Source organism: Phascolarctos cinereus, unplaced genomic scaffold (assembly GCF_003287225.1).
Source record: "Phascolarctos cinereus isolate Bilbo 61053 unplaced genomic scaffold, phaCin_HiC Scaffold_726;HRSCAF=1367, whole genome shotgun sequence".
Lineage (NCBI taxonomy): Eukaryota > Metazoa > Chordata > Mammalia > Diprotodontia > Phascolarctidae > Phascolarctos > Phascolarctos cinereus.
In genome coordinates, this window is record NW_027556098.1 from 256,595,203 (window position 1) to 256,622,177 (window position 26,975).

At 38.6% G+C, this 26,975-nt stretch overlaps 1 protein-coding gene across 6 annotated transcripts in view; it reads left to right on the forward strand.

The window, feature by feature from the left end:
- Positions 1-26,975, forward strand: part of ATP8A2 (ATPase phospholipid transporting 8A2) — a 756,382-nt gene that overhangs the window by 685,673 nt on the left and 43,734 nt on the right. For all 6 annotated transcript variants that reach the window (XM_020997141.2, XM_078147076.1, XM_078147075.1 and 3 more), the window contains exon 34: positions 25,705-25,793. In XM_020997141.2, coding sequence (XP_020852800.2) covers positions 25,705-25,793 — 89 coding nt within the window. The remainder of the gene's footprint in view (positions 1-25,704; positions 25,794-26,975) is intronic.

Here is a 26,975-nt window from a genome sequence, read left to right on the forward strand (position 1 = left end):
TCTGAAGTCACCTCCTAAAGAGTTGAGTCAATTCTGCCTTAGTTATAGAACTGTTGATGTGAACCAGGGCAAGTTGAAATAATGGGACTTCTCTCTCTCAGTCCAGTTGATGCCAGAATATTCCTCGACTATCAAAGGCCTATCATAGAATGTAGCTGTTGGGATTATCACATTTATAGGGTTCTTCAAGGTTTACAAAGTATTTTCTCCCACAACAACCCTGTGTAGTCAGTAGTAGAAATACTACTATTCCCACTTTCTAGATTAAGAAATTGAGCCTCAGAGAAGTTGACATGCTCATGGTCACACAGATTGTAAATACCTAAAGTTGTCTGCAGCACTTAGCCAGAACAAGACCATTCTTTGGGAGTTGGAAAATAAAGGGAAGGGGCAATAGGCCCAGAGTATTCATTTTGTTTGTGGGGAGGAACAGGGGTGTCTTGGACGGTCTGTATTTTCTCTGACACTGTCTCTCTTTTACACATACTATTCAAAAGCAGATCTGCCAAAGGAGCAGCGGATGTCTCTATAGCTACTCTGTTTGGCCTTTATTTCATTTAACTTCTTGAAAATGAAATCACAGTATTTAAGGGTGTGGTAAAATGACCTCTGTCTTACTGGTGATGGAAATTATCTGTTATTACTACATGTTGAAATAATTTTGACCTTGTGGGCCTGGATTCTAGAAAAGATCATTCCCAGTGATATAAGGCTGGAAAGGAGAGGAAGCATTGGAGAATAAGATACGAAAAATTATTTGGGAAGTGAGTCAAGATGGTTCTCTGAGCTGTGGTCATCCATTGGACACAGAGCCTCCCTGGCATCTTAGCTCTGCAAATGAGCTGAGGTAGAGAAGTCCCTGAGTCCAGAGGAATCCCCTGAAGGTACAATCATGAGCAGGGTTGTAAACAAGAAGGGAAGTGTGCTAGGGATATTTGCAGAGAGGTACATTAGAAGAAGTTAGTGATAGCAGTAACTCAGATCTTCTGATGACTGACCACAGAAGTTTTAGGGGCAGAATTATTTTTAAGTGCTAATCTAGAGCAATTAGCAGAAAAATCAAGTTCCACCTAAGGAGCAGAACCATCTGACAATCCAGCCAAGGATAGAAAGGTCCAAGCAGGTCGAGGACAACAGAAGCTTTCCAAAGGTGGTGAATCTAAAATTTCCATGCAGGTAAATTAGGTCACTGCAAAATCAGGGCCAAAAGCCTTAAAGCCACAAAGAATAGTCTTGGTAAGCTAAATAAGGAAGGATCTTTCCAGCTGGAGGAGGAAAGAAGGGTGGGAAGGAGGAGATGTGGAACACTACAGAAAACATTGCCAGCTCATAAAGCTAGATCTGGAATTTCTAAATAAAGTTAGAAAACTGAAAAAAACTATTAATTCAGATTTGAGAGTTAGAAACTACAAATGTTTTTTATCCTCATAATTGAGAGGTGAAAACATCAACTTAGTGGATTTCTTATTTAGCTTTAACAAAAATGTGTCATTTGGGTTTCATTGAGACTATTACTTTTGTGAAATGGCTGAAAGTATACATATGTTATGCCTTTTCAGTTTTAGCAAACTATTTTATCGTTCTCATAAACAATGCTTAAGAATAAGAAAAATTACCAGCTTTACCAAGAGGGCTTTAAATTGAAATTTGAGGAGGGGGGAAAATGGGCATGGTGATGTACTGTATATGTCTATTGCCTGAGGACCAGCCTAGGTCAGTTCAGAGAGACTCATTATCCAGGTTTTATCTACTAAGATATTGGGGGAGTTAGAGGGAGTGTCAGTAAATAAACTTAATAAACACTAAATAAAAAGTTAATAAACATTTATTAAGTGCCTTCTATGTGCCAGGCATTGTGCTAAGCACTGGGAATACAAATATGAAAAAAGAAAGACAACCTCAAGGAGTTTACAATCTAATAAGTGAAGACAACACACAAAAGGAATCTGAAAGGTGGGCAGGAAGGAAGGTAACTGGCATGTGGGCATGATGGAGGCTAGTTATAGGAGTACAAGCTGGTGGGAAGTGAGTCAGCTGGCACGGGAGCCTTCTTTAGATGGAAGCTTTGGTAGTTCTTTACTTACAATCTGATAGGAGTAGAAGAGTTGTAGTCTATTAGAAAGATTTAAACATGTATGATAATGTGAGCTTTAGAGTAGAAGTATGGTATGGAAAGCATTCCAAGCTGCTAGTAAAATAAGAGAAAAGCAGAAATGATATAATTATAAGACTATAATACAGGCCATCTGGCCAAATGGAGAATATGGATGGTGTGTCATTGTTGGGAGTTCTCATTCATACCAATGAGATTACTGATCCTTGAGATAAAGAGTGAATAACTCGCCATTAAAACTGTAAAACTTTTTATTGTGGAGGGCACAGGGTATATTACACACACACACACACACACACACACACACACAGAAACAGTGGAGGAGGTAAACAATAATACATAGGAGGGGAAAAAATAGCTTATGCCAACACAGAAAGATTAGACAATAAATAAGTAAACTTAAATGTTGACACAGGAAGAGAAATGCAGTCTCATTTGTATCACAGAGACATGGCAGGATGGCTTATGATGGAAGCAGAGCAATGGAAGGCTGTGCTCTGTACACAAGAATGGATCTGGTAGGAGTAGAAGAACAGTATTATATTAAGAAGATATGCTTATGCATTGAAGCCTGTGAGCACGAGAGTGGTCACATGGGGTAGAGAGCATTCCAACCAGTTAGAAAAAAGAAGAGAAAAAACTGAAATAATGTCACTGTAAGACTATAATACAGACCACCTGGCCAAATGAAGAATATGAATAATACTTTCCTAATGTAAAACTAGCACAAAAGTAATCTGTATGGGAGACTCAGATATCCAGCAGCTTCTAGAAGTTTTTCATTCTACTAAAAGTAGAGAGTCTGATAGATTATCAACTTGTCTTGATGACAATTCCATCTATAATAAGATAGTGAGAATGACGAGGGTAATTTCTACTCTGACCAACAAGGAACAGTTGGCTAGTGAATTGGAAATAACAACACTGAGAGAAAATTACCATGGATTCATAATTCCAGTAAAAGGAATGCTGACTGTAGCCATACATACAGACTTTAAACAAATTCCAAAGAGATGATAGAATATATATGGCTTTGAAAGTGTGAACTCAGGGCAGCTAGGTGGCAGTGGATAGAGCGCTGGCCCTGGAGTCAGGAGAACTTGAGTTCAAATCTGGCCTCAGACACATAATACGCAGGAGCTATGTAACCTTGGGCAAGTCACCTAACCCCAATTGCCTCACATTAAAAAAAGAAAAGAAAAGAAAATGTGAACTCATGGCTGAAAGCTCTAAAACCTAAAAGGCCTCAAAAGAGATAAGAGAAATTAGATAAATACATAAATAAGTGCTCAAGGGAGAGGGAAGATTTGAGGTGGTGATGTCTACAAATGCAGTAACAGAAATGGAATAGAGGAGGTGGCTCAAATTTGGTATTATAGAAACTACCTCTTGTGAAGGATAAGACAGCATAAAGAGAAAATGAATGAGGGTGTATAGCCTATAAATGGGAGAGTAGAAATCAAAATAGCCTAGAAAAGGATAGAAAAAAGGAGAAGGACAAAGTAAAGGAAAATTCTTTGGAAGATGTTAAAACAAAAGAATGTTACTTAAGGTAAGACTTTGGTGTTGGGGACAGAGGAGTATGATTTTGAACTATGTACTGCATGCTTATCTGGCAAGAGAAAGTCAAAAGAGGGAAGGGGAAATACAGAAATTAACATTTTAAATTCATTCAAGAAACTTGAGATGTCAGGTAAATGGGGGATGGGCAGAAGAATGGAATACAACAGTAATAGAATAGTATAAGTAAAATTAACAACAAGGACAAGTCCTGACTTAAAAGTGGAAAGGAATAAAAATCAAAAAGAAAATGAACACAAATGTGGTGATCATAATCTTAAAATGGGAATGATTTAGAGAATCTAGTAAAATGAAAAAAAACAGAATGAATAAGAAAATATTGCCCATCAATTTGTTACATAAAAACCTAAAATATAAAGTAAATACAGAATAAAAGTGTCTTAAGCAAAATTTACTACATAGTAGATGATTTTTAAAAATGAACAGGAGTTGCAATCATACTATTAGACAAAGCAGTTCCACTGTATACTGTTTTGGTCAGATCATATCAAAAGCATCATGTTCATGTCCAGGTGTCACATTTTAAGAAAGATATTGACAAACTGGAACCTATGCAGAGGAAGGTAACCAGTATGCTGAGATGTCTCAAAACTATGTCATATGAGGAATGATTGAAGGAACTGGAGGTATTTTAGCCTGGAGAAGAGATTTAAGGGATTTATAACTATCTTCAAATATTTGAAGGATCGTCATTTAAGAAAAGATATTAAATATTCTATCTGGCTAATGAGGGTAAAATAAGGACCAATACCTATTTGTTATAGAAAGGTGTATTTCAGCTTAATATAAAGAAGAATTTTCTAACTTGCTTAGGAGGTCCCTATTCCTGGAAATACTCATGAATGATGTAGAAGAGATGAGGTAAGAGGTTTGCTACATAGTCTTATAGGTTCCCTTTTAACTCTTAAATTCTGTAACTATTATTCTTTATCATTAATCTCTTATTGAAATTAGATTTATTTTAATCAGCAGACCTATTAAGTAAATTTTGAAACTTTGAAAAATTCCTCATCTGAAGTAGTATATTGAAAGCAAGATCTGCCTTGTTCTCCTGAGTGATGTCAGGAAAATCAAATCCAGTTCCTGAAATATGCATCTTTTTTTCTTTTTCATTGCAAAGGCAATGAAGACTGTCCTGCTTGTTATTCATTTATCTACCTTCAAACACATCTCTTCATTCAGCAGACATTTATTTAGCACCTAGTGCATGAAGAGCACTGTACTTATGTGACAAAGTTTCAAAAGACTTAAGTAGTATCTTCTATTCAGAACAGACAGTGAATGGGAAGACCTCCTTTACAGGACATGGGGTGTTGTTGTTGTTGTTGTTGGGTTGTTTCAATCATGTCTAACTCTCCATGACTCCATTTGGGGAACAGGGTATGAAGATATTTTCCTACTATGCTTTTAATAACATTTTATAAGAGTGTATGCAAATTACCAGCTGGGTACCAAACTGTAACTTGGATTGGCAGTGTGGTGTTAAAATCATCAATGTTTTGGGGTTTTTTTTGGTAGTCTTTTAAAGCATTCACCTTTGTTCCTTCTAGTTAATATTAAACCTGAAAATCATGTCAGTTACCTTCTTCCTTTGTTCAGATTATTAAATGTGCATGTTATAGAAGAATTAGGAATGTCAACCTACTAATAGAATAGTACCAAGTTATTATAAAGTCCATATCTCACAGGGTTGTTGCAAAAAAAAAATCATTTTGTAAATTTTAAATTGCTATATAAATGTGAGGTAGTTGTTAATACTATTACATGGATCCAGATAGGCACCAGGTTACATCCTATTCCCTTAAATATATGAGGTAGTTAATGGTTAGAGAAGCATCAGAGTGTAACAAATAGAGTCTTTTTCTCTAACTCAGGACTACCTGGGTTCAGGTATACTGGAGGACATACTGCCTGAGTGACTCTGGGCAAGTCATTTAATTTTTCGCTGTCCCCAAGCAACTCTAATCCTATACATTGCAGAACACAACAGTTGCTGATCTGCATTGGTTAAATGCATTTCCTCACTAAGGAATTACCCATGCCTAATGAAATCACAGATTTGGGCCCACAAGAAAAAAGTTGTGGTTAAAACCTGATATCATACTGTTAGTCTATAATTCAAGTGTTATTCCTCTTCTTCAGAATAAACGGTATAAGGGATCCCAAAAGAGTCCCCTTTTCATTAAGGGGAAAGTTAGGGATTTAGTTAGGGGTGCAAATGAGTACTTTATGAACATTTGCACATCATCTCCAAAAAAGACTAAGATTCAATTCAACATTAAATCTGACCACCTCAAATGAAATATTGGAAAAGAACTTACTCATATAGACTATTAATAGGAAAGGAATTTGGGGTACATTTTATGCATGGACCAAACTGCACATAAAAAAGAGAATGCCATAAATTGAACCACTACTGTCAATCCCGGGCCATTTAAAAGACTTGGAGCACATTTATTTTGGATGGGTCCTAAACAGGTGTTTCCTTTATGTTGCAAATGGTTTAAATGAGAACCCCACTTTACGTCCGGCATTTTCAGCTGAAATCACATGGCAAGCTGACACGGGCACTCGTGTGTTTACTCATCTGTGCTAATGCTGACAGCAGATACTTGCTGATTCCCACAGTTGGCCTAGATTGGACATAGAACAGATGTTGGGGATTATGGGGAGGGATTCAAGGAGGCTTTAGGCCTCTGTGTCTGCGGAAGTAATTCATTGTGGAGATGCAGACAGGGCCTCCTGAACCTTCACTGTGAGCAGTTTTGTGAAATAAGCTTCAGTGGGACTGCATCTCAGGACCCAAAACAAATGTTTTCCTGGTGGCCTTTAATTAAAAGAAAAACAGTAAATCATCATGTTAAAGGAAAATTGAATGGAACAGGAAGGTATCGTGTTCCCACAAAGTTTAGTTTAGCCCAAGGTCTAAAAATGTTCATTCACTAGAGACATCATAGCACCCAGGCTTCAAAGTGTAGTCTTTCTGCCTGTTCCAGTGTACTAGTGAGCCATTGGGAAGGGAAAGTTCTGTAGTGTGTCAGAATGTTTGCTGGAAAGTTGATGGCCCACCTGGGAAAGGTCCTTCAATGCAAGCCTGATTTCCCCCTCCCTTTTATTCCCCACATGAAGCAGGTGAATACTTTCCTAGCCATTGCTGTTTTCCCTTGGTGGTTCTTGCACAGCTGCCCCATTGATCATACAGACTTCCCTTCAGCTAGGTGGATTCAAGACATAAGATGGAGAGGTACAAAATCCAGCAAGCTCCAGGTTAGTTGACAGCACAGCAGTCTGCAGTTGCTAGAAGAGGCTTCATGTTTTGCCTTTGGGTCAGGTGAGCTCCATAAAGCCTCACAGGTCCATGAAGTCTAACTGTGTACTCAGTGGAAAGTAAACTTGAGGGTGCTCTGGGTTTGTCCTCAGATACTTGAAAGCAAAACTCATCAGGTTTTCTTTCATACCTCTTAATTTATTGTTCTGCAACTTGAAACATGTTGTTCTCTTTTAAAATTTGAGAATGTTTCAAGAATCATGAGAAGAAAGGGAAATTGTGTACAGTATATTCCTTGCTAGTAATGGCCATACAAGAAAATCACAAAAAACAAAGTGATTTGGACATTGTATGATCATTGTAAACAGAAAAAAATTCAGAAAACATGTTTCTCAGATGGCTTCTCCCTGCCACCTCCCCTAATTTGTTCCATTGGTGGTAGTCTATGAAGGATTTCATAGACAGACAATAAGAGACTAAAATGTAAACTCACTTGTTGCTACCTTAGAAACTTAGAGAGAAAATAATTTGCGTGCCTGCTTTATCAGGGCAGAGTATATGCCTTTTTTTTTCTGAGGAGAAAGTAAGTCCACTGATAAGTATGAATAAGCTGAAAATGTTGACATAGTTTATTAATGAATTTTGAACAGAAAAAAGAGTTCAAAAAAAAGTCCATGTGGAAACATTAAATTCGACAAATGTTTGACAGGTAGGTGCTACCATAAGTATGGTCAGATTATAAGTATGAATAAGATATAGCCTCCAATCTCAATAATAATAATCACCAACAATGAGATAGTGCTTTAAAGTTTGCAAATCCCTTTACATGCATTAGCTCATTTGAACTTTATAGCAATCCTGTGGTATAGGTTCTACAGTTATTACCCCCAATTTAAAGATGAGGAATCTGAGGTAGAGAGATGTCCAGTATCTCGTGACTTATAATATGACACAGAATTTAAACCCATATTTTCCGGATGTTGAGTCCTGCACTTTATCTCTGCTACCTCAATTTTAAAAGAATTGAAAAAGAAAGGGATTAACTCAGTCATTTACTCATTGAGTTAAAAAAAAAAAAAGCAAAGAGTGTGATGTAGAAATTCAGTTCGACAATTTTTTTTTCAACCAGTTAGCTTACATTCTACCAGGGAATACAACATTTATACAAATGAGTTCAATGCAAAATAAACTGAGGGCAAGAGCGTTAACTGGGAATCAAAGAAGGCATTACAGGAGAAATGGCATCTAAGATGAGCCCTGAAGGAAGTCAGGGATTCTAAGAGACAGAAATGAGGAGGGATTGTATCCATACCAGTCTGGGGATGGTTTGTGTGAATTCAGGAAACAACTAGTTATCTAGTTTGGCTAGAAGGAAGAGTTTCGGAGGGAGAGCAGACCAGCTTGAGGGATGGATGGTAACACCTAACCTGTGACTAGTAGAACATCCTTCCCTTGGAGACCAAGAACCGTTTCATTTTTGTCTTTCTGTCTCCAGCACCAAGAGTAGTGCCTCATACACACAATAATAGGCTCTTGCTGAACAGTTATTAAACTGAGTAATGACATCAGGCTGAAAAAGTAAGAAGGAGCCAGGTTGGTGAGGACCTTAAATGACAGGCAGAAACATTTATGTATTTAATCCTATAAGAAGTAGATAGCCATTGAAAGTTTGGGATCCAGGGAATATCAGGACCACATGTGTTCCTTAGGGAGATTATTTTTATAACTATGGGGAAGATGGAAGGGAGAGATTAGAAGCAGAGAGATGAACTAAGAGACTGTTGGGGTTGTCTTGGTGAGAGGTGCTCAGAAGTCTATTCAGAGAAGAAAGTTCTACAGATCCAGGACAGTGGCCACTTTTATAGAGAAGAGACAGATGCAAAAGTTAAGGCAGCATGGTACATTGGGAAGAGTACAGAATTTGGAATCTAGGGGCAGCCAGGAGGCGCAGTGGATAGAGCACCGGCCCTGAAGTCAGGAGGACCTGAGTTCAAATTCGGCCTCAGAGACATAATACTCACTAGCTGTGTGATTCTGGACAAGTCACTTAACCCCAATTGCCTCACCAAAAACAAAAGGATAATCAGAATTTGGAATCTGGGTTCAAATTCCATGTCAGCCACTTACTTTTTGTATGATTTTGGGCAAGTCAGTTCAACTTTCTGGGGCTCAGTTTTCCCATCTGTAAAATGAAAAGATTGACCTAAATGGCCTCTACAATGGCTTCTAGCTCTAAAGCTCTAAAGCTCCTACGAGAAGACATGACAACTATTTGGATATGGGAGATGGAGGAAAGGGAATAGCCGAGGATGTCTTCTGGGTTGTTAACTTGAATGGTTGGAAGGGTTAGGGATGTCAACAAAAATAGGGAAATTTGAAAAAGGTTGGGTTTTAGGGGGTAAGATAGTGGGTTCTGTTCTGGACATGTTGAATTTCAAATGATGATGGAGGTATCTAGAATGCATTTTTTAATGTACTAGAGGATGGGAAAGAGCTTCCTGTTGAATGCATAGATTGGAGATTCATTTGCATGGAAATGATCGTCTGATCCTTGGGAACAGATGAGACCAAGAGAGAGTCTACAGAAAGCAGGTGACATAGAACAGAGCCTTGGGGGTGGAGGATACCCATGGTTAGGGACCAGGACTTGACTGAAAAGAAGCAGTCTGGCAGGTAAGAGGAGAAGCAAAAATGAGAAGTTATCACAGACACTAAAGAAAAACTATCCCAGAAGGAAGTAGGGGTATTGCATTATAGTGTCAAAAGCTGAAAGAAGTCACAGGTGATGAAAACTAAGAAAAACTTCTTAATTCTAGTTTTTGAAAAAGAAAAGAGGTGATCTGATCTTTATATAACCTCCAATAACTTTAATTAAAATAATGGAGTAAATATCAGAAGAGAAGGCCATAAATATCTCAAAATGCACACATAGAGAAGTGTCTCTAAAGGAGAATAACCATTGAATGAAAGAAGACAGGATGGTTTCATTAAGAACATACTGCATAAATCCTTGTTTACACATTTAACCTTATTTCAAGACAAGTAGATTCAGAGACTGCCAGGAATGTGAACATATGGTCAACTGCCAAACTGCAGAAAGCTTAATCAAGTATGTTCATGTTGGACCACATTGAGAAGGGTTGAAAATTAGAGAAGAAAAAAATATTGAAAAGGTACATTGAAATATCTTTAAAAGGGAAACATATCCAAAGGAATTCTATTAGGGTACAATGAAAGAATTTGATTCTGTTTTACTTACATTTTCAACACTGATCTGGAAGAGGAAGTTAAAAAGGACTTCAATTTACAGAGGAAAAAGAAGGTACAGACCCAGGAGGGTAGATATAAAAACTATAGATGAACCAAGAGAAATGAGAGGAAGTAGATGGACTTTTACAATGTGATATTCAGCCTAGAAATATGCAAACTAATACATTGGGGAAAACTAATCAAAAGTTCAGATAGTCAATAAAAAAAATGATGCTAATGAAATATTGAGTCTGAAATACAACCCAGACCACAGTCAGGAAATTGCAAAGTTATGGATCCCATGACAACTGTAAATTAACCTCATTGCACATGTGCAGTATTTCATATTACTGTATAAGGTGTTAACTTTCACGCCTAAATATAGATATGTGTCCTGTGTCTGAGTTATGGTTGCAATGGGAACAAAAGTACAAACAGGGCAAGTGAGTTTATACCTACTTTTTTCATAAGCCGTTGGGTTATCCTTAGAGAACAAGTGATTCCAGGCAAAATGGAAAGTGTACAGAGCAAGGTGACAAGCAGTAGTTTACAAGGGAGGTGTGTGGATCTAGGAAACTGTGAGGCTATATCCCCCGCCAAGTGATAGGAGAGAATGCTGGGGGGGGGGCTCAAATTGGAGAAAGTGGAGAGAGCCCTTCCCATCTGAATGATTCCTGAGCTTCCTTTGCTCCTTTCCTTTATCTTCCACCTTCATATGTCATCCTCAGGCTCTCTCTCATTCTCCAACACCTTTGACATGGACTTTTCTTTTCTCTTGTCTGTCATGTCTCCTACTTCTGCCAGATAGATAGATACATAGAGAATGGATGGATGGATGGATAAGTAGATAGATAGGTAAACAAATAGATGATAGATCGATGGATAGATAGATACTCCCTTTCTTTTGGTTGAACTGATTTACAGAAGCTAAGGTTAGTAGGTATGTGACCTTGAGGAAGTTGCTTCATCTTTGTTTTCTTCAGATTTCCCATCTGTAAAAAGAGCAATAGCACCTATCTCCCTGGGTCATTGTGAGAACAAATGATGTAATATTTGTAAAGCACCTGGCACATAATAAGCAATATGTCAATGCTACCCGTTACCATGGCAGCTGGTAGCACTGGAGGCGCATAATAAGCATGATGTAATAATACATAATAAGCACCCATTACTATGGTCCTGGAGTCAGAAAGACCTGCGTTCAAATCTATCCTTATATACTTATTAGCTGCGTGACCCTGAGCATGTCACTTAACCTCTACCTCAGTTTCTTTAACCACAAAATTGGGATGATCATAATAGTACCTGCCTCCCATGGTTGTGAGGATCAGATGAGATAATATTTATAAAAGCACTTAGCACAGTGTCTGGCACATAGTAGACATCATATAAATGCGTGGTGGTTCCCTCTTAGAACACTTAGACAACTGCCCTAGCTATTTGTCATATGCTTTTTGAGATTCTTCTGTCTGGGGACATAATGTGTTCCTATGTTTCTCTGAAATAGCACTTTGTGAGTACACAGAGCTTTGCAGCCTAAAGGATCCCTGGATTCTTCCTGAACTTTATAGGTCAGAATAGGGCCAGTGTAGTAAAACCGATTACCTTCCCTCCTGTTTTACTAAGAAGATGAAGCTTTCTTGTCTCCCATCCTTTTGCCTCAGACTTTTCTCTCTCCGAGGACTCCTTTGCTGATGCCAACCCTTTTCCTTGTGTCTTGATTTCACCTCCCTCTTGACTCCTGGGATCTTACTCTCTTCATCATTCCTTCTCTTTTCCTCTCATCTTCAGTCCACACCTCTAATTCCTTCTCTTATACATATTAACATGGTCAATTCTCCTTATCCTCAACAAAACCAAAAAGAAAAAAATAATCCCTTAACTTCAAGCTCTTGTTCTCTATGACAATAATAATAGCTCCCATTTACATATACAGTGCTTAAAAGTTGGTGAACTGTTTTGCGTACATTATTTCATTGAATTCTGTCTCCTTATCCCCTTCTTTGGTAAACTTTTAGGAAGAATAGCTGGCCCTCACTCTCTTCACTTCCCTATCACCTCCTTATTCAATGCCATGTAATATGATTCCCCCCTCCCCACTACATAGCAAAAAAAAAAAATGCTTTCCCAGAGGTCATAGTGACTTCTGAATTGTCAAGAACTATGGCTTTTCAAATGTACCATCTTCCTTGATATTTCTGCAGAATTTGACACTAATTACTCTCTCCTTCCTTGACTTTTCTCTCTTCTGGCTCTCTACCTGCCTGTGGGACCACTTATTCCCACTCTCCTTATTCATCTTCCTCTTCCCTAAGTGTGGCGGTCCACCAAGATACCCTCGCCAATTTGGCTCTATTCTCTCTGTGTATCCTCCCTTGGCAATTTCATCCAGTCCCAAGCCTTCAATTATCACCTATACTGATGACTAATTTCTTAGATCATATGCTCAAAAACCTTAGAAATTCAGTCCTGAACTGAAAAAGTCTCTTCCCTGAAACCCAGTGCTACATCTCCAACTGCTCTGCTAGACATGTCAAATCATTTATACCACTTGTGCCTCACATTCATTATATTCAAAACACCATAAATCTTCCCTCAAAACCTTTCCCTCTCCCAATTCCTTGTTTCTTTTGCACCTGGTCACCCAAACTGAAAATCTTTGTCGCTGACGTTTTCTTCTCCCTTATTATGTCCCATGTTCAATCAGCAGCCGAGTCCTAGCAATTCTGCATCTACAATTTCTCTGAAGTAGTCTCCCTGCTTCCAGTCTCTTCCCTTTGTAATGCACCCTTCACACCCTGCCTAATTAATCTACTAAAGCAAAGGTCTGAATCTCTTCTCTCTCTCTCTCTCTCTCTCTCTCTCTCTCTCTCTCTCTCTCTCTCTCTCTCTCTCTCTCTCTCTCACACACACACACACACACACGCATAGTTCAAAAACTTTCAGTGGCCCCCATCACCCATAAGATAAAACTACTTAACCCAGCATTCATGTCCATCTGAAATCTGACTTCACCCCACCTCCACAGCTTTATTTCACTGTACTTTCTTTCATGTACTCCATATTCTCTCCAAACTAGGTTACTAACTATTCCCTGATGTTGTAAGTACATCCTCCACACTGCCCCCCCAACACACCATTTCCATGAATTTTCACAAACTGCCCTTGTGCCTGGAATGTGTTGTCTCCTCCATCGCCAGATGTTAAAAACCTTCTTCTCCTTCGGGATCCAGCTCAAGTGCCCTCACGTCCAAGAAGCCATCTTTGAGTTTTCCTTTCCAAAATGTACTTTTAACATTCATTCTGATTGTATCTCTCACATTGTACTTCGTATCACAAAGGTTTGGGTAGATGATATATTCTTCTTCCTTACTAAGTTGCAGGTTCCATGAGAGCAGGGGCTATTATTTTTGACCCAGGTGCTTAGCACACAGTGGGCCTTTGTGCTAAAGATTTTGAATGTGAGTCTTTTGAGGATTGTCTTGTGTGATTATTTGCATCAGATCAGAGCAGTAAGAACGTCAGTCATTACCATCTCAAGTGAAGCACTTGAACAGAACATAGCTTTTACTCTACTTATTAGCCATCGAGGCATGAGTTGTTCACCTTCCAGGGTCTGAACTTACGAAGCATCTTAGTCATTCTAGGCCCCAAAGGGAGAGACTGTTCCACGAGAGTGGAATACAATCAGCGTAGTTATACTTCAAACAAGTCACAAGCTTGAAATCCCTCAAGTGCTGTTGCTGCCATCAATTTATGTACAGATTCTTCTCCCACACAGACACACACACATACACGCTTACATGGCATATGCAGAAATGATTGTTTTGTAACATGTTGGTGCCCTGTGGGATCACTTGAAAAATGAAATGTTATTTTTGCTTAATAGGCTCAATAATTAATAAGAATTGGCATCCTTTCCGTGATAGTTGCTCTGTACTACTGAGGAAGCATGAAATCAAATAAAGCTTCCCAGCCTGTTTACATTCTTTACTTTCTAATAACAGAAAAGAGTCATGTTGTTTAGAAATGTTGGTTTTATTGGGTAATGATGTATGACTGCTTTCTTAGCACAAAATGGTGTCATGGCCCCTGCACCATGTCACAGGATATACACATTCCCTAAAATCTATTTCATTGCAATTATAAAATTAATATTTTAATATGACTTTCAAAAAGAAATGGGAAAGAGACAGAGGGCTCAGGAGTTTATAAAAAATTAGTGGATAGGCAATAGATTCACCCTAATGAATCAGGAAGGAAAAAATAATAATATTTTGACAAGACTAGAATTAAAAGAATTTCATGATTAGCAACTTACTATTATTATTTATCAACACATTCAGCAAACATTTATAAGGCATCTCATGTGTGTGAGGCACTACGCTAAGAACTGTATATTCTGAAATTAGAGATCAAGCACTAAAAGGTATTTTGTGAATGGAGGTTTTTTCCTACCTTATCCTTCCCTCTCACTTAGTGCTGTGGGAGGGTGAGGATTTCACTCTTTTCCTGATCAGGATCTGCTTTTGGTTTCTTCAGAATCTTCCAGTCTATGAAGGGGGAGGGGGGGAGGGGAGAGAGAAGAGAATGGTGCTCACAGGCTAGATAAATAATTAAGAAGGAGGAATTTTTAACAGTTTCATTCCAAAACACATTTGTTGAGCTTACCATGTGGGAAGCACTGTGGTAGGTACTGAGGGGAATACCAAAGTAATACACAGTCCTCAACTTTACCAGCCAGTAGAGTGAATACAGTACAGCTAGGTGGCATAGTGGATAAAATGCCAGGCCTACGGTCAGGAAGACCTGAGTTCAAATCTGGCCTCAGAAACTTACTAGCTGTATGATTCTGGGCAAGTCACTTAATCCTGTTTGCCTCAGTTTTCTCATCTGTAAAAGGAGTTGGAGAAAGAAATGGCAAACCACTCCACTATCTCTGCTGAGAAAACCCCAAATAAAGACCTGGACACAACTGAACAACAGGGTGAATACAAAATACATGTAAAATGTGAACTACTGTAAAATATATAGAACCACAAAATGATCATTGCAACCATGTAAATTGACTCATAATGACCAAACTTGGCCCCAAAGAGGAGATGTAAGAAAGTACTCCCTCCCCCCACCTTCTTGGCAGAGATGGGTGACTATGAAAGTGGATCAAAGTATACACTGTTAGATTTGATTAATGTATTGATTAGTTTAAACGAACTTGTTTTCCTCTTTTATGTTTATTAAAAGGAATGGCTCTCTGAGTCTCTAAAATGGGAGCAATATGTTAGAAAATGAAGATGATGTAAAAATAAAGGATGTCAATAAATATGCTCAGCCCTTTTAAAAGACATGTACACAAATAGTGTAGAATGCTGGATTTGGTGCTGGACTCAGGCTCCGAGGTCTTAGGCTTTAATCCAGGTTTTGTGGCCTGTGTGGCTTTGAGCAAGTCAGTTCCTGGACCTCAGCTTTCTCTTTGGTAAAAATGGGCAGATTAGACTAGAAATTCTCTAATATCCCTTCCATTTCTCAATACTATGAAACCTTAAAAGTTTGGAAATATAGGCAACCTACTCAGTGCTGAATGAGGTCGCAGTGGAGGGGAATGAGCTCCACAGACTTGGGTAAAATCAGAAAATGCTACATGGAAGATGTATAGTGTGAGATAGCCTTGAAGAATAGATGATCTAGGGGCAGCTAGGTGGCATAGTGGATAGAGCACTGGTCCTGAAGTCAGGAGTTCAAATCCAGCCTCAGACCGAACACTTGACACTTATAGTTGTCACTGAACCCCAATTGCCTAAAAAAAAAAAATAGATGATGACAGCTGCTCATTTCCTTTGGGCTTTGGTGGTTGGTTGGCCAGCTAATCAGATGAGTTCATTCAAACTAAGATGCTAAATGGATGGTAATTGAGACTAGGGACTTAGTGCCTGACTGCTATCCCATGAAGGTCTTATAAGGCAGCCTCCCCAGGTGAGACTGACCAGTGGGTCTGAAAGACTACTGATATAATAGCACATGGCTTTGGCCCTTTGCTAGGAGCTATACCAGTAGTCTTTAAGACCTATTGCTTAGTCTCAACTAGAGAAGCTGTTCTTATCTCATGGGATAGCAATCAGAAATGAAAGGTACCAATTTTGCTAGTAAATTGTTGAGTAAGCTAATTAATGTCCCAGAAAGCCCATATTCCAAAATCATATTGTTGCTTACCAGCACTCTGGAATCATAGATATTAATGTGTGTTTCTGTCAAGCTTCCTTAAAACCCTGGAGAAAGAGCCATATAGAGGAATAAAGCATTATTATTTAAATTTCTCACATTTGGGACCTAGAAATGGATCATTTACAAATTTCATTTTGATATTATGAAAGCTGTGTCTGGCACAGGTCATTTCTCAAACAGAAAAGACAGTGAAGGGGAAAGAAGGAATGAATTTCAGGTAGAGAAGAGTATTGGTTTAAAAAAAAAAGGGGCCAAGTCAGGAGGAGGGAATCCCTGGGGTCTGCTGGCTGCTCAGTTGTGACTGTCAGAGTTAAAGAGAAAAACAGCAGGGGAAAATCGCTTGTAGACACGACCCTACCCAAGGGAAGGCAGTCTGGCCAGATGGGAGTGACTGGCATAAAGTATGTAAGCCAGGTCATTCAACCTTAGAAGCTGAGACTGAAGAAGTACCAATCAACATGCGAGGCTATGCCTCCTCCTCCTTCTAACTTCACAAGCATTTGGAAGATGAGTGAGAAGCAAAGTACCCTTTCAGGAAAAGGGAAATACATGTATTCTAATGGTGGAGGGATAGTAAGATTCTCTTATTTAAAATATTGAATTTTCCAAAAAAAATGGTTTTTATTGTCAAAAACAATTAGAATAAGCTATCTGATTTCTCTGTGGAGAAGTACCCCTGGCTCCTTATAGAGGAGGTAGGTAGTCTCTACCCCCTTCTTAAGCGATGGATTTCTTGGACACTATAAAGACTTGAACTAAGATTTATCACAGTACTCAGTTTGCCAGTAGTTCAGAAAGGAGTTGGTTAAATCAAGATCCCTCCCTTTAGCTTGAAGTGTTGAAGTTTTGAAGTATGTGTGAGAGTATACACTTAAGGCTACTGCTAAGCATCCCTCAAAATATGCACACTGCAACATCCTCCACAAATATTTATTGAGCATTCACAAGGGATACAGCAAGAGCCTAAATCCTGGGGATTTGTTTAAAGGAGTAAGACATGATCTCCATCTTCAGAGAGCTTATTGTCTAGTTAAGGAAACAGCATGGCTATGTAAGAATTTAACTAATGCCAGACTGTAAGAACTAAATGAATAGTACAGACACTATCATCACAGGAGGACATGGGATAAAATTATCACCAAAGGCTACAGTTGGCAGGGATAATTTCACAGACACCTCTGACCCTATAACAGGATTATAGATGTAGGAGTAGAAGTGACCTTAGAGTCCACCTAACTCAACTCCTTAATTTTATAGATGAGGAAACTGAGGCTGAGTACATGGTCATAAAGGGAATAAATGGCAGAGGCAGAAGATAGGAGTTGAGCTACATTTTTAATGGAAATGTGGAGGTGGACATTCAGAGTAGATCATTAATGAGAAAAGATCATTATGGATGGAGCTCATGTAGGAATATGATAGGAGAAGTTTGAAGAGGTAGGATGGAATCAGATTATGGAAAGTCCTAAATGGCAGACTAAGAAATTTGGACTTTAATCCCATAGACAGTGGGAAGTCTTTGAAGTTTTTTGAATACTGGAGAGTGACATACAAAGTAATATTTTAAGGTGGCAGTGTGGAGGATAGGTTAAAGGTGGAGAAAGACTTAAGTCAGGAATGCCAGTTAAAAGAGCCTAATAGTCTCAGCATGCCATAGTAGGGCCTTAATCTAAGTGAGCATTTGAGTCTTGGAAGATAGTAAAGGGAATCAGGTAGAAGAGACAGTCAGTGACTCAAACAAGACACTGCATCTCCCAACTCCAGGTATTTCCACTGGCTGTATCCCAAAAGAGATAAAAAACAAAAAGGAAAAGGACCTACGTGTACAAAAATATTTATAGCAGCCCTTTTTGTGGTGGCAAAGACTTCTAAATTGAAGGGATGCCCATCAATTGGGGAATGGTCGACAAAATGCATTATGTGATTTTTAAGTAATACTATTGTGCTATAAGAAATGATGAGCAGAATGCTCTCAGCTCTCAGAAAAACTTGGAAAGACTTACATGAGCTGATACAAAGTGAAATGTACTGTGTACAAAATAACAGCAATATTGTAAGATGATCAGCTGTGAATGACTTAGCTATTCCCAGCAATACAATGATCCATGACAGCTCTAAAGGACCTATGATGAAAAATGCTATCCATCAAAGTACTGATGGTATCTGAATACAGATTGAAACATACTTTTTTTACCTGAAGTTTTTCTTAAAGTTTTTTTTTGGTCTATGTTTTCTTTCACATGTACTAATATGGAAATATGTTTTGCATGACTACACATGCAATTGCTTGCCTTCTCAGTGGGGGGAGAGGGAATTTGGAGCTCAGAGTTTTAAAGATGAGTGTTAAAAATTCTTGTTACATGGAACTGGGGGAAAATAAAATACTAAATAAAAAAGGCTATATATAGGTAATAAACATGTGTATATACATATATATATATATATATATACATATATATTTAATCAATACAAATTATGTAATGACAGGTATTCAGGGATATATTCCTAACAGTTAGGATCAGGAAAGGACGATCCTTGAAATTGGGGAGAAGAAAATGTATTCTAAGTATGAAGAATAGCCAATGCAAAGGTACAGAGGCAGAGAACTAGGGTTATATGGGAGGAACATAGAAGGCCTGTTTGGCTAGAATGCAGAGTGTGGGAGGGGAAATAATAACATACAATGAGTTTGGAAAGATGGATTGGGGCCAGATTGTGAAAGGCTTTAACAGTTGAATAGAGATAATAGGGAGCTACTGAATTTTGTTTAGTAGAGGAGTGGCACGGTCACATGTGCACTGAGGAAAATCTCTTTGGCAGCAGTTGGAAGGATGAACTGGAGAGGGAAAGGACTCTAAAGAAAGACATGAGGAGGCCGTTGCAACACTCTTGAGTGAGGAGTTAGGAGGTCCTCGAGTGAGGAGAGGCCAGATGTTGGGAGTTGTGGAGGTAGAAGCAACAAGATTTGGCAACTGACTGGTTAATGACATTTGCACTACTTAGCTCACAGAGCACTAGCCAAATATGAGTTATGCTTATTAGAGAAAAATAGAGGGTTGGCAACTGCGCCTTGGGATAGGCCTATTTTCCCTTCTTTAGTAGAGTCTAAAAGCCAGCTTCTTAGCTAGGAGCTTGACATCACAATGTGTTGTCATTAATCCTTGCATGGAATTTGACATTGAGCAGGCCAGTTTGGAGCCCCACCATTTGAAATGTTCATGTAAGATGGGGGAATAGAGAAGCAGCAGCATGGCCTCATGGAGAATGGTGGCCTTGAGTTTAAATTTTGCCTCCGAACTTACTAGCTGAGTGACTCTGAGGTTCATTTACCTTCTATAATACTTCGGACAACTCCCTGGGATTTATGAGCTAGACCAGAAATGGATTGGGAGCTGATGATGAAGAGACCCCTCCAACACAATCATACACCCTGCCCATAGTCCATATCCTCAGGAGAACAATAGCAAGCTGTAGTCCATCTCTATTGATAGAAGAGCTGAACTTTCTATGGTTGGGATCAGGCAGCTAACTTGTGGGGCCTTCTTTAGGACCCGAGGACATTCTTCACCCTGGAATCCAGGTCTCTCTGTCTTGCTGTAGCATACAGGTGTCTTTGTTATGAGCTTATTCAAAGCAGTCACAAAAGGAAGACCACCGTGCACTGTCGTCAGTCACCACCTCACCTGTACAACTGGTGCTAGGAAGTTAGACATGGATCCAGGGGGTTTCTGTACCTGCAGAAAGCAGGCCAAGGCCTTCACATGGTCTAAATCGTTCTTTTCAGGAAAAGCTTCTTCCCCTTAAAGTTCCTCTCATTTGTAAATCCCATCCCATGAATCCAGGATATGAGCAAGTTCTAACCAACTCGGGGAGAGGTAGAAAAGCTGAAAGACTGCTAAAGATGATGTTTTCATTCCTACTGCATACACATGCATATCGACTGTTTCTTCTAAGTAAATGGTTAAATTCCCAACTCTGAAAGTTGAGACTAATAACACATTCCCACAGCTGATAACCAAAGTAAAAGCTCTCTGAAAACAAAAGTGAACGTGAAGCATAGGAGCAATCTTAGAATAATCAAAGCAACGACTTTAGTTGTTGGTTTAGTTAAATGTAACAATTGTTATTAGACCATTTAGAATACTTAAAACAACAAGTATATGCCACTTCAGGATGTTAAGTGATTCAGATGATGTTTCTGAGATTAATTTAATTCAACAGGTATTTATTTGTTCAGGGCCCTACAGGGTACCATCAGTGTACAATTGTAGCATAAAGTATAAGTTTACAATGAACACAGCTTTGTAGTCATTCTGGTCAGTTTGACAAATATTCCAACTATGGTCCATGGCCATATGTGTGTGTGTGTGTGTGTGTGTGTGTGTGTGTGTGTTTATAATATGCATATAAGTATATACTACACTCTAACAAATGGGAAAAAATAATTTTAAAAATATTCCCACCATTATTTTACAAATGATAAAAATAGTAATTTATGCCATTATTTTTCATGTCTCTTTTTAAAACCTATACCTGTGACTTTGTTGATGTGGGGACCTCCCAGGATGAAAAGTCCCTCCCCTGACATAAATCAGTGACTCCTGTATAACTTACCGTCTTAACGAACTACCTGGGGCACTGAGAAGTTCAGGCTACTTCCCCGTGGTTTTATAACTTAGTATTGCCACAGTGAGGATTTGAACTCAGGTCATTATGACTCCAAGGCTGAACTCTAAGAACTCTGTGATGAAAGGATTAGCAATTATGAATATGAAGAAAAAAGAGAAACTTGAGAAGACATATGAACTGATTCAGAATGAAGTAAGCAGGACTAGGAAAACCATATAAATTACTATAAATTTATGAAATTGAAATTTTTATTCATTCAATTCATTTATGAAAATGAAAAGACCAAAAAATATAAAACAGAATGCTTCGTAATTCTAATTACCAAGTTTGGCCCTGAGGAAGAGATGAAAAAATTTTCCTCCCCACTTCTTGGCAGAAATGAGAGACTTTCCCCCTCTCACTCTATAGAGTGTAGAATGCTGCCTTATACTGTCAGACTCAATCAATGTATTGGTTACATAGTTTTAATCTATCTTGCTGTTGTTGTTGTTGTTACAAGGCATGGCTCATTGTGGGAGGGTAAGGGGCAGTGTATTCAAAAATGAAGGGAACATTAAAACAGAAGATATCTTTTAAAATTTTGAAAGGGAAAAAAACACAAACGAAGAGGTATTGATAATAGATAAGATGTCAGAAGTATCGATTAGGCAATGTAGGTTGTACAGTTAAGACGAGGACTCTATAGTACACTTGCCTTATTTAGCTCTACCTCTCAGAAACATTTGCTTTTTTCATTCTCAAAGTAAAAATACAGTAGTGAAGCACCTAGCTCTGCAACTGGATTGTATATCTCATGCTGCTGTCCTAACTTTCCTATGAACACTAAAACTGAAGATTGTGCCCTATTAGTATGTGCAAATGCCTGGCAGAACCCAAAGGATGGTGCCTTCTTAATGTGCAACTGGATCTGGTTTCCATTTTCATCCTCTCTCTGGGGATTGGCATTTTCCTAAAAGAGGCACACAAGAACTCATTCAAGAACCACATGTTGCGCTGGAAGAAGAGTGGCTTTCCATTACAAACTGTTTAATTGCCAGCTTGTTAGAATTCTGAAATAAGCCAGTGGCAGAATAGTCTTAAGCACATTTTACAAAGTATGGCTCTGATGCTCCTTTCTCCATGTTCAGTAAATCTAAACTTAAAATTGGCAGCACTGCCGACATCTTGGATGGTAAAGAGAGGGCATAAGTGATTGCAGGAAACTGGCAACTTAATATCTCCCTGGAATTTGTTTATTTCCTCTCCTGACAAGTGGCATGGTATGTACAAGTATTTTAACATGCCATGTATTTTGGTTACCACTGCAGCAAAAAAAAAAAAAAGCCCATATTATCTGTCACTCTGCTAACACTATGAGGGTTTGAACTCTCTAAATGATAGCAGCATCTGGGAGCACCTGCTGCTTAACCAAGGCTGCTGAAGGTTATTACTACTAAGTATATCTGAACTATGACATAGCCACCCTACATTACTGTGTTCTTGCCATGTCATTCTTCCTAAAATAAAGGTGAGAAAGTGATTAACAAAAGAAGCTTCAGTGTGATAGAAAATATTCAGGATGCCGGAATTCAAAAATAACACTTGAGCCTCAGGAGTTCCAAGTAGGGAAGGCTCCAGAGCCTTTATAGAAGGGAGGAAAAGGGAGGTTATACTTGTTTATCACTGTCATTGATGACTAAATACATGTGGTAGAGCCAAATGTTCCCAAAAGTATTTTCCCCCTCTCACTCTATACCAGGGTCTGACATGCTACAGGGCCCAGAATTAAATTCATGTCATTGCTCCTGTACAGTGAAAGAGTATCATGCCCTTAAAATTAGTCTTGTCCCTTTCTGTTCACAAATAAGCTAGCCAAAGACCAAAAAAGATAGGTGGGCGATAAGGAGACAAGCAATCCCTCACACATAATTTGCTATGCTTAGAAAGGGTGGTTTTATCCCCCCAGGGTCACAACCCACAGTTTTAAGAAGCACTAAAGGGGTCATGAGTGAGTGGAAAAAGTTTAAGGAGTCCTACTTTAAAACACCACTTAAAATTCCCCCTAAGCAAGATGTATAAGTTAGCCTCACCTTAGTATCATTCATCCCAACAGCTTCCTTCAGATTTCCTCCATTCTGCTACTGTTCTTATATGGTCTTCAAGTAAGACCACCATACTTATTAATATCAATCAAATTAGATACTATGTGGCAAGTATTTTCAGACCTTAAATTGCTATATCAATGTTAGCTTTTGTTATTTCTGTTATTATTAATTATTACTAATGATCAGTTCTGAAATGATGCCTGGTTTGGCAATCCTCTTATCATCTTAATGCTTTACTTACTCAGCTACCAACTGGAGGCTTCATTAGGTGCCCTTATCACATCAGGGAAATGTTAAAAACCCAGTGATTAGCTTTGCAAACAAAAATAAAATTATTTCACCATTTATCACTTTGCCCAGCACAATAATTATCTTTTTGATGGACTTAGAGGAGGAGCAAACTTTATTCCAGACACATTCAATTCCATGTTTTCCAGATGAGAGTCGAGCAGGTGGAAACCCTAGAGACACTGTTTTTACAATGAGTGATGAGGCAGATTCTGATACTGGTTGTGAAAAATAATAATAAAACCACTTCTAAACCTCCACATTTCTTCTTAGCATAAGTGAATTATTTTTGGCCAAGTTTCCTGCTTGATCATCTAGCATATAAGACAACAACTAGATTAAAGAGTTAATAAAATAAAAGGTTTGGATTTGTGAATATGGTATTTGTGGAAGAGTATTGGGTGTGGGTGATGGAAGTGAAGGAAAAAGTGAGCATAGGTAAAGAGTTAGAAATGTATGTGGTGTACGTATTGATTGATACGGATTTAAGTGCCTACCCTGTATTAGCATTGAGGATACAAATTCAAAAGTGAGACAGCCAGGAGTTCCAGATAGGAGAGAGGAGGCAGGAAGAGATTCAAAGTAGGGGGAGCACCTGTGCAAAAGGAATGGAATGTTATGTATAAGGAAAAGCATCTAAGACAGTTTGGCTGGAGAGTGGTGACTAATGTGTAGTCATCCTGGAAAGGTGGGCTGAAGCAAGTTTATAAAGGGTTTAAATGCTATATGGGGGAATTTATATGTTATTCTAAAGATAGGGAGTCTCTGCAGCCTCTTGAGGAGGGGAGGGACATTGACAGCGTGGCAGCTATGTAAAGGATGGACTAGAAAGGGACTAAGACAGGAGGCAGATAGACCAATTGGGAGGGTATGATAACAGTCCAGATAAGAGATAGTGAGGATCTAAAAACTAGGACATTTGTGGAGTTAGTGGAAACAAGGGGACAGTTATTGAAAGAAGCTGAGGCAGAATCAATGACATTTAACATTTTGCAGAATATGGGGATGAGAGAAAAGAGTTAAGAAAGACACCTTTGTTATCAACGTGAGTGGCTGAAAGAATGCTGGTATACTCTGCAGAAACAGCAAAGTTAGCTGGATAGAGGGGTTTAAGAAGAAAGATGAGTTTCGTTTTGGACGTGCTGAACTTGAGTTGTCTATGGGACATTCAGGGGGAGCTGTCCAGCAAGCATTTGGGAGGAGTCCTCTGGAGATGAGGGCTAGAGGTTTGGAAGTCATCTACATAGTTGAATCTTGGGGAGCTGATAAGACCACCAAAAGATATATAGTAGAGAAAAAAGAAAGGCCCTGTGACAGAGCCCTAGAGCATACTTATGCTAGGGGACAGGACGTGAATGATTATCCTGCAAAGACCTCATGAGAAAGATCAAAGTAGTGTTATAGAAATGCAAGGAGGAAAAGATTCTCTAGAAGAAGGAAGTAATCATGAACACAGGGTTAAGTCACCCTTTCCCCATCTTAATTACCATTGTCTACCAACTTCTGGGATGTCTGCTCACCTTCCTTAGTAACTTAAACTTAACAAACTGTCTATCCACTACCTCCCATTCTTGGAAGTTTGAATATCTCTATGAATTACTTTTTCAACACCCATGCCTCACAGTTACATTTACATAACAATGATGGACTCAATGACCTCTATTTCAGTTCTGTTTCTGTGTCCCAGTGGTGCAACCACACCATCATTTACAACCTTTCCTCCTTTAGGACCACCAAGAAATTCCCCTATCTGATGACAACTTCTCATCTTCCTACCTCTCCCATTCTTTCACTTGTTTTAGATCTGTTTTTCATCCATATCATAACCTTTGGTCCTCTGAACCCTCGTATTTTTCCAGTCTGTCACCCTACATATGCATCAACTGCCTCTTTACCAAGCCTCAGGTCAGCTTTATATTAGTAATATTTGTGATGTAGCACCACCACTACCATCCCAGATTGTAAGCTCTTTGAAGGGCAGAGACTTATTTATCTTTGTCTTATTCATCTTTGTATGCCAAGCAAAGAGATATTTAGTAAATATTTATTGAATTAATTAATAGGAACATATATTTATGGCCTTCATAACTATGTCACATAACAGGATATGAGCTTTGGTAAAAAAAAAATCAATATATTGATCTTGGGGACTATGTTTTGCTTCCCATAGAATTGGATGTTACATTGTTCTTTCTAGTTGTGAAAACAATCTTCATTGACTGGTTAGGTAAAAGTATTGGTACTAAGCATTCATTTCTTTTTCTTTGCAGGCAGGAATGGTGTTAAGATGTGGATACTTCTGGCTGGGTTTGCTTCTGGTGCCTGGGACATGCTTACTTAAAGATTTAGCATGGACAGCGTAAGTGGACAAATGAAATAACAATGTAAATGTATTAATAATGATCATAATCTCTTCTGGTATCAGTATTATCATTCAAATTAAGCTGAAAGTCTCATCAGAATATTAAATGCCCTAGAAATTCTTATGAGATTCTTTCTATCTAAGGTCAGTTAAGCTATCTTGCCTGCATATGGCTCAATAAGAATTTAGCATTAAGTTGTAATGCAAACCCCATTCTAAAAAAGGAACACAGCATCTGAAAGACACAGGCTTTATACTCCCTCACACCTTTTGAACACTTTCTTCATTCTCATCCTTTATCCTTGGGCCTACAATTCCTTCTTCTTTTTCCCTCACTCTCTACCTACCTGAGTTTGCAGTTACCAACATTCATATATAATTATTTTCTTTCTTAAAACAATAACCAATAAGTTTAGGTCTCAGGAGCTCAAATCTTGAATCCCATTTGTGCTTTACAGGAGTCAAAACTAGATATTCAGTTATTGTAGGCCTGGCCTGGTGGTAAAACTCACTTATAATAAATAGAAATGAGGAGGGAAAAAAGACAGTGATTTCCAAAATTTGCTTCTCCAGCCCAAGAGTGCCACGATGCAGTCATTGTCTACTGGATTTTCGATTCTCAACCAGAGAATCAGATAAAAGCCAACTCCTCCCAAGTGTGCTGTCAGACTTGCCTGCAAGGGTTAGATGACTCCTAATTCCTGGTAGTGAGTGAATGGCACTGGTTCATTTGTTTTTGTTTTCTTTTTTAATGGTCTCAGTCAAGTAAGATTCTGTCATCTTAAATCAGTCTCTTAAAAATCCCATTACTGACCCTGAATGTGGGGATTTCAACAGCAAAGCCTTTCCACCATTTTAGAGAAAGAATGAGCGTTGATTACAAAGCTCACTAAGCCAAAAGCCTCACTGTCTAATTTTCTGGATGTTTTCCTAATGGGCTTTAAACAAAAGTACTTCTATCACTAGTAAGCAAATAATATGTTCTCAGATTTTAAAAGGATTCTTCACTTTATCGAAGGGATCCATAGCAGGACTCCTTCAAATAGCAATTCCCCAGGTTCATTGAAGTATTGGCTTACAGATAACCAAACACATGACCAAGGGTCAGGGGGAGGCAAAGAAATAACAAAAGCATTTGGAGCCCCTCACAATGTATGGTTAATAAGAAATAAAGACAAA